Here is a 13,496-nt window from a genome sequence, read left to right on the forward strand (position 1 = left end):
TCTGTTTCCCATTATTTCTAGTTTAATTCAGGATCTCTCTTTTAAGACTCTTCTTATTTTGCGGTTGGTCCTTGGTACCAATGACATTTTAATTAGGCCCAATGGTTTTAAATAAATATATCCTTTGGCAATTCAGAGACATGGCAAATCAAAGTTTTGTTTCCTTTTACCTACCAACACCTGGTTTTGCTGTCTTGACAGTACTATTACTCAGTGAGAATCTTCCCTGGACAAGAACCTGCTAACGTCTGGGTGGGCTGGATTACGTCTGATTTCCACCAGTATGACACGTGCTTTGACTTGGACAGAGTTCGCACAGTAACGGTTACTCTAGGAGATGAAAAAGGAAAAGTGCACGAAAGGTTGGTTTTCCTCAGTTTCTTACAAGTGACATCTGATCAAAATTCTGGTAAACCTAGGAGTTTTCTTTCTTGGGTTTCATACCCAGGGTAATATTCCTACGTATAGGAACAATGTGATCAAAACCTTAATGTCAGGGCCCTTTCTGCTGCTCATCGAAGCCAGTAGGAATCAGGCTACTGAACGTGAGAAACGTTACAAAGTAGAGCAGTGCACCCTTCTTTGGGTAATGGTCATGTGTTCTCAGGGGACACTGTGTAACAACAGCCCGGGCCAGACCCCCCCGCCAGGGCCGGGATGGGTGACCGTGAGGCAGGGAGCAGGTGGTCGATGTGTACTGTGGGAACCGGTGTGTGGTGGGAGATGACTGAAGACATGATGGGCTAGTGGTTTAGACCAGAGGGACGTGTGTGGACTCGGACTGAGGAGCGGTGGGTTCTTTCCTCAGCCTGGCCATTGACTCGCTGTGTGGCTTTGGGTAAGTCAGTTACACTTTCTGTGCCATCCTTTTTCATTTGTGAAACAAACCAAACTCAAACCAAACCTTCAAAAAAGTGAAGGCCATCTTCCCGGCAGAATCAGACGAGGGAAAATTGGGCCCTGAGCATCCACCCAGAGGCCCATGCGTCCTCTGATCTGCTGTGACAGGTCTCGTGGGAACAGTCCTCCATGGCCTCTGCTTTTTTAGGCCCACACCTCATTTTTGGTGACTGGAAGCTCCTCTCCTGCCTTCAGGTTTTAACACTTAAAATACTTGCACTTAGACCTTGAGACAGTGGGCCTGGCCAAAATCTCCAGTGAAGATGCTTCATGTCAGTATGAGGGCCCCAAACCACCTGTCTCCAGGAGTATTCTTGGGGGAGCTCTTTGATTTTCAGAGAAGGTGACAATATAAGGAAATAACTCAATCCAGGGATGGGCTACCTATAGATTATTCTGGTTCAGGAATAGTCTAGAGGAGGGCTGTAAGTGGAGCAGAGAAACACAGCTGACTAGATCACTTAGAAATTGACTGCATCTCACCTGCCTGTTCTTGGCCTGCCTTTGGCATTTTTTAATTTTAATTTTTTGCTGGTCTCATTAATGTATTTGCTGTAGAGCGGCAGACAAAGCTCAGATAACCTGAGTTTTGTTACCATCCCTGGTGAAGGTTTTGGGGAGGGGTTTGTGTTAACGCCGCGGTGTCTGTGCGTATTCCAGCTAAGCCTGTCTCACGCCAGGCCGCCGGAGCCGTCGGAGGGGCATGCATTTAGCCACGTAGTGAGTGGACTGAAGGACGGATGGCTACTCCGATAGTATTTAAAACGAATGCTTCTCATCTCAGAACAGTGGTTCAAAAACCCGTAACAATGAAAATCACAAATTTGGATGATCATTAAATAAACTTTTTTGAACCTCAGAGAAAGGTCCAGTTTGGTTTGAGTTTTTTGGAGGGAAGGTGCAGGTCAGTTCTTACTGGTTCCACTAGGTGTGGATTCCGGGGCGTGTGAGGCCTGATTCGGACGGCCCCTGGAGCCCGTGAGGTTTCGCTCGGAGTCAGACTCGGGCCATGCGCACCTCTCCCATCACAGCATGAGCTTGTTGCTTGCGCAGCATAACTTAGGTGTAGTTTGCTAGATGTACGTGCCCTCTACTGTATCTGTGGTTGTACAAGATAAAAATGTTTCTTGAAATTCAGCATCAAACGCAGCAACTGCTACATGGTGTGTGCGGGCGAGAGCATGAGCCCCGGGCAGGTCCGCAACAACAACGGGCTGGAGATCGGCTGCGTGGTGGACGCCGCCAGCGGGCTGCTCACCTTCACGGCCAACGGCAAGGAGCTGAGCACCTACTACCAGGTACCGGGCGTCCGGCGCCGCTGCTCCGGAGGGAGCGTTGTCCCCATGGAGGGAAACACTGTGTACGGCCGAAAAATAACTTAGAAAACAAGGAAAATGGAAATGAGTTCGTTATGTATTCTTACTTCTGGTTGACTAATAACTGTGCCGTGTGCTCTTCAGAGTAGAGTACATTTCTCCATAATGTTCACATAGTAAGGACATGAAAGGCTCCAGGTAATTACTGAAAGGTGGTACCCATGTGGGAGAAAGGAAGATTCCCTTTTATAAAGTGTTCCTTAGTTTTTGTGGAGAAAATATGTTTTCTTTCTGTTCCTTTACTAATATCATTAAATTCATTGCTTTCTTCAAGGTGGAGCCAAGCACCAAATTATTTCCTGCAGTGTTTGCACAAGCTACAAGTCCCAATGTTTTTCAGTTTGAGTTGGGAAGAATAAAGGTAAGAAAGACTCATTCTTGGTATTATGTTTGGATTGCGTTCTGTTAGGGAATACTATTTACTTCTTAAATTAATTTAACATTTTATTACTGCTATTAATCGTATAAATAATTTTTCAAAAGAAAGTTAGCCATGTTTGAAAATTCTGTAGTCTATTTTAGGTGATTAGGAGGACATGATTAATTAGACATCAATTCGTTTTAGTCACCATAAATATAATTGTCAGTCAGACTCGGCTTATACAGAATAAAAATGCCAAATTACGTGCAGCAGAGGAATCGCTGGACTCATGGGTGAGCCAGTGAATGGCCTTCGGGGTGAAACTGCCACCTTGTGGGCACGCTGGGTTGTGGCATGGACAGGGCACCCTGGGAGCGTAGGTGAAAGACCAGCTAAGTAACAGGGGGTGGGTCAGGTAAAGCTAAAAGAAGAGGTGGCATCTAGGCTGATTCTACATTGGAGAATAGGAACCTCAGGGGACGTTGACTGGGAGGGACAGCGGGAACGTGCTGAGCTGAGGACGTCGGTGTGACCTGACCAAGGATGCCTCCTGAGGTGGCTGGAGGTGAATGTGCGTAAACGTGGGCCAAGTCCAAGCGGAAAGGCCTCAAATGCCGTGCTGGGAAGCTGGCACCTGTTCCTAGTTGGTGATCCCCTGGCAATGTGAAGCGGAAGATCGAGTGTAAGCAGACTGTTTTGGGAAAGACGTTGGTGGTAATGGAGACACATCTGCGCTCCCAGGATGAGGGCAGGCAGGGACAACTCGGTGTCAACAACGTGACGTGTCTGCGTGGGAGGAGAGGAGGGCCGCGGAGCTTGCGGTGGAGACGTTGGTCAATGGGAAGGCGTTTTAGAGGAGAAGTTAATAGAATTTGACACTGAATGGATTAATGAGATTTGTGGATGACTTGGACTCAGGGACCCCAGGAGAGTGAAGAACCAAGGATTTATGTGAATTTTTGGCGTGCACAGGAGGGTATGCTAATGTAGCCACAAGCAGAAGCGCTAGTTGAGATGCAGGAAATGAAATCGGATGAGCTCGGCACTTGTGAACATGGAGAAGCCAGGCTCACATCAGGGAACAGAGCAGTTTCCTCCATGCTGGTCTGCGACCTTGGACTTGCCCTTAAACCGCGTGAGCCCAGTTTCTGCCCTTGTTAAGTGAGATTCCAGCTGCTGCAGGAAGGCCAGCACAGTGTGGACTAAACGGATCGTGACATTTGTTCATCAAAAGGGCTTTAGGGACCCTGCCAGAAGATTTTCTAAAAAATGATGGCCACAATCTGCATGGCACTGATTTTGAGGTGGAAAGTGTGAGAAAGGAGGCAGCGAGTTTGGGTGATTGGTAGTTTCTCAGAACTCAGAGGCACATACCAGTCTATTGGACATTTCCATTTGGGTGTCTACAGGTATGGCAGACTGACTGTGTCCAAAACTGGTCTGCGACTGTCACCAGCCCTGCTGACGAGACGGTCTGTCCCCACCTCAGTAGCAGATCTGGCTCCTTCCCACACAGCCTCGTGCCTGGCCTTGGGTCTTCTTCACTGTCACCTCTGTGATGCCCATTCTGACCACCTGTCACTACCGCCCTGCATTCTGGTTCCCCCACCCTGTGTTGTTGTCCTCCGATGACCTCTTTTCTGATACGGTGTTAATTTCCTTATTGACTGTGTCTGTGTTCCCCATAACAGAACGGAAGCTGTAGGAGACATCTTGTCTGTTTTGTTCTCAATTTTTCCCCGTTTGCAGAGGGGACCAGGAGAGCGGCGGCAGGGTGAGCGTGGGAAGGGCTCACACAGGGGTTCTCGAGGAGAGGGTGCGAAGACGAGCTCAGGGTGCAGTGGCCCAGGAGAGGTGGTGTCGCGATCACATACAGTCCTCTCTGTCCTTGAGGCCAGACTGGAGGAGTTAGGGTGCTGGAGATCGAGCTGGCTGTGGAGGAGGTGGAGGGGAAATGAGTAGGTGGTTAACGCCTGGTTAATTCTGCTCTCTTGCTTGATGGTCGAGTTTCTCTGTTGAGCTGTCTCTGGTTTACTGCTGGTTACTAAAACCTGACGCAGCTGACGGTGAGTGGGGATGGGTTACCGACGAGGTGGGTGAAGGACAGCTGGAGAGAAGGAGCCGAGCTGACGTGGCCTGGTTCAGGGGTGTGGCGCTGAGGCAGCTAGGAAGCAAAGCTGGAGGTGTGGTGGCTCTGGGCCGCAGCTGCCTCTCCGGGTGCCTGCAGCGTGTCCCAGAACCACATCCCACAGCTGTGCCAGGCGGATTCTTCTCCTCTCACGAGCTTCAGCCCCATACCTGTTACCTCTTGTATCGACTTCGGTGGACATGTAGCGGATCTTTCTTCTGTTATCTGTCCGCAGGACCCTGGTCACCCTTAGCCCAGGGAGAGCGTAACGGTCCTTCTGCTCTGTCCGCAGAATGCGATGCCGCTGTCGGCGGGCCTGTTCCCGAGCGAGCACAGGAACCCCGTGCCGCAGTGCCCGCCGCGCCTGCACGTGCAGTGCCTGTCCCACGTCCTGTGGAGCAGAATGCCCAACCAGTTCCTGAAGGTGGACGTGGCCCGCGTCAGCGAGCGCCAGGGCTGGCTGGTGCAGTGCGCGGACCCCCTGCAGTTCATGTCGCTGCACATCCCCGAGGAGAACAGGTCTGCCCGCCCCCCGCGCCCACCTGGTCCCCTTCCACCGACCACTGCCCCGGGGCTCTGGGTGGCACTGGGGACGAATTGAGGAGTAATAATGTCTCATTTCTTGTGTCCAGCGGAGACATTATTTTATATATTTCAAGTTTAATCTATTTCTCGACCATTATGTTCCTGGAACAAAGTGACTCTGCAGCTGCTGAAGAGGCGGCGTGACAGGGCGTGTTCCGTGCCACACGTGTTCGTATGACAGCAGTGAGTCGGGGCTCGGGCGGCCGCCCTGCCGTCGACTCCGGCTGCATGAGTGATACACTGTCCCAAGGTTGCAAGATGGTACAGATGGAATCACAGAAATAACCCTGCATTTGATAGATGTGGAAACAGACTGAGAGATGCTAGTGAGAAATAATCGTGAGAATGTGCTGAGGGCTTTGCAAACAAGGGGGCCTGGTCGGAGACAGAAGCATGGAAACATGGGTGCAGCCAGCACTCAGGGCGTCAGGAAGTTCAGTTTCTGTGTTTTAGCCAATCCGGTGACAGAGGGTTTACTTTAGCAGCCGCACGACCAAGAGGGAGCGGCATTTTTAAGCTTTGGACCAAGATTTCTCTCCCAAAATTTCATTAAAAAGTTTAGTCACAGCATGACAACATTGCATAGAAAATGCAAATACAAACATTTGCTGTCCTTGTATTTGAAGTCTTTAATCTTAAAACAGGAGCTAGGCCTATTTTGATATATTTAGACATGCTTGGCATTAAAAAATTTTTTAATGCCTTTAAAATTTAAGCTGTGCCTTGGAAAACAGCTTCTCATTTCCTCAAAAAGTTAAATATAGACTTTCCTTCCACTCCTCAGTAAATACCCAAGAGAAGTGAAAATAGGACCACAGGAAAAGGTGTACACCTGTGTTCATAACAGCGCTGTTCACAGGAGCCGAGAAGTGGGTCCAGCCAAATGTCCGGCTCCATAGGCCTGGATAGACAGTGGGCTGCCCACACAGCGTCATTTGATGATAACAAGGAATGCGGTACTGATACATGCTGCAAAGTGGGTGGACCTTAAAAACATTAAAATAAGTTAGAGAAGCCATTCACAAAGACTACATATTTGTGAGATTCCATTTAATTGAAAAGTCCACATGCCGATTGGCAGAGATGGAAAGAAGATTAATGGTTACTTGGGACTGTTGGGCCTGGGGGGTGACTGCTAATGGGTACTGTTGTTTCTTTTTGTTTTTTTTAATCCTCATCTGAGGATATTTTTTCAAGTATCTTCAGATAGAGTGGATGGGGGAAGGGAAGAGAGAGAAACATTGATGTGAGAAAGACACATGGATCAGCTGCCTCCTGCACGACCTTGGCGGGGACGAACTGCAACAGAGGTACGTGCCCTTGGCCAGAGTTGAACCTGAGACTCTTTGATCCTTTGGCCAACACCCTAACCGCTGAGCCAAACCAGCCAGGGCAGCACCGGGTTTTATTTAGGGCGATGAGTGTTCTAAACCTAGATTATGGTTCTGGTTGCACTAATTCATTAGTAAACTAAAATAAGGGAGTTATGTATTTTAAATACATACGTTTTATAGTATATAAATTCTATCAGACATTTTTTAAAAATCTAAAGATCAATTAATGTGGCAGATGGATTTATTTATATGTTAAATATTTACTTACATGTTTTTAAATTAAATAATTAGAAATAGCTAGAAATAGATATCACTTATAATGTTCTCTTTAAATGATTAGGTTTTATTTTAATTTTATACTTCTTATTTTATGTGAGAAAAGTTTTATTGGAAATTTGCATTGGATTGAAAAAAATTACTCAACAACCAAAAGAAACGTAACACTTGGGAAGGAAGTTTTCTTTGTGAGGGGAAATACTTTCTCTCTACTAAGCAGAGAATTTCAAGATTGTAATTGGTGTGTTGGTGAGCCACAGTCAGAAGCCCAACGTGCGCTCCTGCCGGGTGACTTATAATGCAGTGAATCACGTGTGATGAATTTATGGATAACTTATATAAATTACCTGTGACAAGTGAATGGATAATTTAAACACTATGGTCCATAAAGAACTTGAGTCAGTTTCCTAAAATATATAAAATGCAAATGCATAGAAGAGTGTCACTGCAACATGAGAAGTATGAAGGGGACCCAGCCCCGCCAGGGCACCACCGGTGACCTCACTCCTGCCACGCTGCTTGGCGTGGTTGCCAAGGTCAGCTTCCACTGGTCTCATGCTTCCTAGAAGCCAAAGGAAAATCTGAGGAGTTCAAAATTCAGACTCCAAAAGGGAAATGCCAACTTTCTCACACCCTAGTAAATCACAACATGGCAAATAATTAACACTTTAAAGTTTGGGTGGTACGAGATGTATGTGCGGTCTCTGTTTGCACGCCAACTAGACGCTGAGCGCCTGCAGGCAGGAGTCGTGTCTGTATTGGTCACCTGTCACCTGTGCGCAGTGCTTGCTGCTAACAGACAGGCGGTGACACTGCGTGAGGAAAAGAGCGATGCTGAGTCATCGGAGGACTTTCTCCGCTGGGGCCTGGGAGTGAGTATTACGCGTCGTATTAGCTTTCACTGCAGTAGCTCCACTTCTCGGGCTGCGAAGAAACTTTTCTTGCTCGTGGTACCTGAGGACCTGGGTCCACTGCAGCTCTGCCCAGGCTGGGGATGGGCTGCGGGTGTGGCCCCCGTGCCTCTTACCCTGCGGCCCAGGCTGATGGGCAGCCCCGATCTGGGACAGAGTGTCCGTGGCTGAGGGCGATGTCCAGGAGGGCTAGCAGATACTGCAGGCCTCTGAGAGTTTCTTTTTGCTCGGTGCTATGTCCACTTAGGTTTCATGGGCTAAAGCCAATCATATAGTCAGGCCCACAGTAGGGGGCAGATAGGATTGCCCCAGCGGCAGGGAAGAGGGAGGAGAAGATTCGCTGGCAACAGTGCCCTCCACAGCATGTGCTAAGGAGGTGCTCGGTTATGTATTTGGCATTGTTCTTACAACAAATAAAGTAATGAGTTCTTTCTTTTGCTGTTCTCCAGTTAAAGCCATAGTTTATTAAAGTGTAAAGATTACTACAAGGGGAACACACACTAAATGAGTTGGGGTATGTGCTGGGTTTGCCTTGACCCGAGTGTGAAGTTACGACCTGTAGACGACAAATCCTTCACCGGTCTCTTCTTCGTTCGCTCCACTGACACGCACTAGTGTCCATGGTGTTCCTCGCCCTGGGTACAAAGTGGTGAAAGAAGCAGACATGGCCCGCCTCACAGGGCTCGTCCAGCAGGGAGGCAGTGTTGAAAGGAAAGAGCAGGGTGTCAGGGAGAGTGGGCGGGTGGATTTGGAGTGTCAGCCACAGCCCAGCCCGGGGAGTCCTTACATGTCTCTGACCCGCGTGAGTGTTACACTGTGTTCTTCGGTAAGAACTAGAGCGCAGACTCTGTGTTGCTACAGTGAACGCACTTGTGTAGTTGCATCAGTCTGGCTGTGAGCCGAGGTAATCATCTTCCTGGGAGGTGGAAGCCTGCCTAAGACCTGGGGATAATCATCCCCCACACTTTGAGGAAGGGGCTTCTCAGTTATACCAAGACCCGGGTGCTGGCATTGGGGTCCAGCAGCTGTGTGGTGGGGAGTCAAATCGTTTTCTCTGAGATTGTAGTGTGGGAAACTTCTGATCCTGAGAGTTGGGAGCTGGGGTCTGGGCAAAGTCTGCTCCATCAAGCACAGTGGCTTTCATCCAGGCCCGTGACCTGGGAAACAGGATACAGTGGATGGGCACGGGCAGGGTAACGGGGTCTCTAGGATGTGACAAAGCTTATCAATCAATCAATGATTATTCAGTACTTACTGTGTACTGGGCTGGCTTCTGGAGATATGTTAATAAACAAACTTGTAATAGCCTGATTCCGATGAGCTCACTACAGTCTCCAAGGACACTTTCCGTGAGTGAGCGGCTTGTCTGAAGGAATTATGTGCTCTTGCAGCGGACACGAGTGTCAACGGACAGCCTAGGCGTATTCTGGCCCTGTTTTTGAGGTGTTACCTGTTGAAAGGGCGTGTGTGGCAGGAGCAAACTGAACTAGGAGCTTGTGTACACTCAGTTTCCCAGGTGCAAGCATGAGTGGGGGGAATTTCAACATAAAATTCTATATGGAGAAATCTTGTAAAACATCTAGAATTGGTTTTTAAACAGTCTGTGCTGCCATTAAGCATGCGTGGAAAAGGAGAGGAAACATGGAGGTAATGTGTGTGTGCATGAGCTTTTGATTCTCCTGTGACTGAGGGTCCCCCCCCCCCCCAGGTCCGTGGACATCCTGGAGCTGACGGAGCAGGAGGAGCTGCTGCGCTTCCACGCCCACACCCTGCGCCTGTACTCGGCCGTGTGCGCCCTGGGCAACCACCGCGTGGCGCACGCGCTCTGCAGCCACGTGGACGAGGCGCAGCTGCTCTACGCCATCCAGAGCAAGTACATGCCCGGCCTGCTGCGCACCGGCTACTACGACCTGCTCATCGACATCCACCTGAGCGCCTACGCCACCGCGCGGCTCATGATGAACAACGAGTTCATCGTGCCCATGACGGAGGAGACCAAGAGCATCACGCTCTTCCCCGACAAGCACAAGGAGCACGGGCTGCCCGGCATCGGCCTCAGCACCTCGCTGCGGCCACGCATGCGCTTCTCCTCGCCCAGCTTTGTGGGCCTCAATCACGACTGCTACCAGGACAGCCCCGAGTTCCCACTGGACACGCTGAAGGCCAAGACCATGCAGATGCTGACCGAGGCCGTGCGGGAGGGCGGCCTGGGTGCGCGGGACCCAGTAGGGGGCACCACCGAGTTCCTCTTCGTGCCGCTCATCAAGCTCTTCTACACGCTGCTCACCATGGGTATCTTCCAAGGGGAGGACCTGAAGCACATCCTCAAGCTGATTGAGCCTCGGGTGTTCACGGAGGCCGCCCCAGAGGAGGAGCACCAGGCCCCACCCAGGGAGCCCAGCCCCGAGGACGCCAGGCCCGAGGGCCCACGTGGGGACGCAGAAGGGCTGCTGCAGATGAAACTGCCCGAACCTGTGAAGCTGCAGGTGAGGCAGGGGGGAAGGGCTGTAGGTGAAGGAGGGGGAAGAGGCTGCAGGTGAGCAGGGGGAAGGGCTGCAGGTGAGCAGGGGGGAAGGGCTGTAGGTGAAGGAGGGGGAAGAGGCTGCAGGTGAGCAGGGGGAAGGGCTGCAGGTGAGCAGGGGGAAGGGCTGCAGGTGAGCAGGGTGAAGGGCTGCAGGTGAGCAGGGGGAAGGGCTGTAGATGAAGGAGGGGGGAGAGGCTGCAGGTGAGCAGGGGAAAGGGCTACAGGTGAGCAGGGGGAAGGGCTGCAGGTGAGCAGGGTGAAGGGCTGCAGGTGAGCAGGGGGAAGGGCTGTAGGTGAAGGAGGGGGAAGGGCTGCAGGTGAGCAGGGGGAAGGGCTGCAGGTGAGCAGGGGGAAGGGCTGTAGGTGAAGGAGGGGGAAGGGCTGCAGGTGAGCAGGGGGAAGGGCTGCAGGTGAGCAGGGTGAAGGGCTGCAGGTGAGCAGGGGGAAGGGCTATAGATGAAGGAGGGGGGAGAGGCTGCAGGTGAGCAGGGGAAAGGGCTACAGGTGAGCAGGGGGAAGGGCTGCAGGTGAGCAGGGTGAAGGGCTGCAGGTGAGCAGGGGGAAGGGCTGTAGATGAAGGAGGGGGGAGAGGCTGCAGGTGAGCAGGGGGAAGGGCTGCAGGTGAGCAGGGGGAAGGGCTGCAGGTGAGCAGGGTAAAGGGCTGCAGGTGAGCAGGGGGAAGGGCTGTAGGTGAAGGAGGGGGAAGGGCTGCAGGTGAGCAGGGGGAAGGGCTGCAGGTGAGCAGGGTGAAGGGCTGCAGGTGAGCAGGGGGGAAGGGCTGTAGATGAAGGAGGGGGGAGAGGCTGCAGGTGAGCAGGGGAAAGGGCTGCAGGTGAGCAGGGAGAAGGGCTGCAGGTGAGCACGGGGAGAAGAGGTGGGGAGCTCAGGATTGCATAAGACCAAGGTACTGAGTCTGGCCTGTGTGTGTGTTCCTGTACAGCATAGTTGTCTAGGAAACTAACTGCTGTCCATTTGTGTTTAGGACCCATCAATCTAATTTTCTTACATTTGGAATGGACTTAGTGAATTTTCCAATTGAATCAATTGACTGTAGTTAATAAAAGATAAATTTAGGAACATAGACAACAAAGTTGGGGATGAGGTGGGGGGAAGGGTAGGAAGGAGGGTGTCAATGGGGGAAAATGAGAAACATCTATAACAAAAACAAATTAATAAATAAAAAAAAAGATAAATTCAGTATATTTGTCAAGGTAGTTTCCTTGGCCAAGTACATGTCTGTAAGTTTGGCCTGTCACTGTGTGTGTATGTATTTGTGTATACATGTATTTGGGTGTATATTGTTATGTATAGATGTGTGTATGTGTCTGTGTATTTGTGTGTATAGTGTGTGTGTATTTTATGTTCATATGTATAGATGTATATGTGTATAGAGGTACATGTATGTATATGTATATTTGTGTGTACACATGTATAATTGTGTATATATTGGTGTGTATATGTACATTTCTGTGTATAGCTATGTGTAGGTGTGTGTACACACGTTTGTGTGTAGTTGTGCGTGCATGTGTGTATAAGTGTGTTTAGTTGTGTGTGCATATTTACGTGTGTATATGTGTAATTTGTGTGTATATATTTATATTTCTGTGTGTGTACAGTTGTGTGTGCATGTGTGTGTGTTTATCTGAAAGCTAAGGAGACGGGCTTCTGTCCGCCAGCTCTTCTCCCTCCGGATTCTTCGCCATCCCGTCTCTCTTGTTTCTGTGTGTGCGTCTCACCACGTTCTGTTGAGATGCCTGAAATCCAGGTGCTCTCCTACCCGCCTGCACTGTCGCCAACCTCAGGGCACTTGTCCCACAGCCAGATGTTCCTTCCTGCACGTGGCCTGTCTTTGTTCTCAGATGTCTGAGGACCTTCAGCCTCTTTGGTCGTCTAGGGTCACCTGGGTTTGGGCACTGTTGGCACGTTCTTTCCTCTCCGTCCCGCGGTCGGGTCTCTCTGAGCCTGGCACTGGTACTAGGCGAAGGAGCCCATGGGGTCCTGCTTCCAGAGGCTCTGAGCCCGGGGGAAATGCACACTTAGTGATGCATTTCATTAAAGTAGCTCATTGCTAGTTACACTGATGATCTGAAAGAATAGAATGGGTTACTAGAATACAGACAGCTTCGATGGGATTGCGGGAGAAGGGGGAGGGGGGCCTCTGTAAGCTGAGGTCAGACTAACGAGTGTGTGGACCAGGAGCGGAGAATCTTCTGGAGCTTTGCACGCAGGCCGTGCAGCAGCGCAGGCTGTGAAGCAGGAGCGCGCTGAGCAGAGAGGGTCCGCAGAGCAGGTCCCGCAGAGCAGGTCCCACAGAGCAGGTCCCGCAGGGTGGAGCGTCTGCTGGGAACAGCCATAGGGTGCATTTTGCATTTTATTTTAAGTTCAGTTAAAACCAATGAAGAATTTTAGCAGAAAAATTTTGTCCTAAAATCACAGTGTACCTGCTGTGAGTTAAACAGACAGGAAGGGACGATGGGGTAGTGCAGGGTAGACTGAGTCAGGCTGCCACGGGGCCCAGCCCTTTGGGGATGGCGCTTACAGTCGGGTGGGGTGAGGGAGACGAGGGAGGGGATGGGCGTGGGGCCGCGCCAGAGCCGGCGTTGACAGGAGTGGCTCTCTGGATGGTAACAGCACAGGGTTTCGAAACCCTTTTGAACAGAGCCTGGTGTTGAATCACAAGGCTCTTGTTTAGTTTATTTAAATGTCCTCCTAACCTCGGGCAGAAGGTTCTCTGCTGGGCACATTCCTGCTGACTTGCTGTACAGTTAGCAAGCCCTGGGCTCTCTGAGGGTACCCGTTCACCCTTTAGTGAGTGTGCAGGAAACCCACTTAATCGGCTTACGGTGAAGTCTGGAATTGGTGGAACTTGATGATGTCATTTGAAACCCAGACCTCGGTATCTGTCTGGGAGCCTTAGTCGTGGCTCTCATCCTCATCTTCCTCCAGCAACCCTGTCATGACCCAGCAGCACTCACCTTGAGGAGGGGGTGTTCTAGTTGTTAGAATGATGGAAAATCTTTCCCAGAAGCTCCCTGGCAAACTTCTTATGTATCTCATTGACCGTAGCACCGGTGGGTGCCAAGGAGGCCCAGACAGAGCGC

The 13,496-nt window shown here is 50.6% G+C and overlaps 1 protein-coding gene across 1 annotated transcript in view; it reads left to right on the forward strand.

The window, feature by feature from the left end:
- RYR2 (ryanodine receptor 2) overlaps positions 1-13,496 on the forward strand; it is a 450,374-nt gene that overhangs the window by 233,005 nt on the left and 203,873 nt on the right. Inside the window, exons 34-38 of the mRNA XM_036277752.1 lie at positions 202-362; positions 2,039-2,198; positions 2,551-2,637; positions 5,058-5,284; positions 9,580-10,357. Of these exons, the coding sequence (XP_036133645.1) occupies positions 202-362; positions 2,039-2,198; positions 2,551-2,637; positions 5,058-5,284; positions 9,580-10,357 (1,413 nt within the window). The remainder of the gene's footprint in view (positions 1-201; positions 363-2,038; positions 2,199-2,550; positions 2,638-5,057; positions 5,285-9,579; positions 10,358-13,496) is intronic.

This window comes from Molossus molossus, unplaced genomic scaffold, assembly GCF_014108415.1.
Source record: "Molossus molossus isolate mMolMol1 unplaced genomic scaffold, mMolMol1.p scaffold_m16_p_23, whole genome shotgun sequence".
Lineage (NCBI taxonomy): Eukaryota > Metazoa > Chordata > Mammalia > Chiroptera > Molossidae > Molossus > Molossus molossus.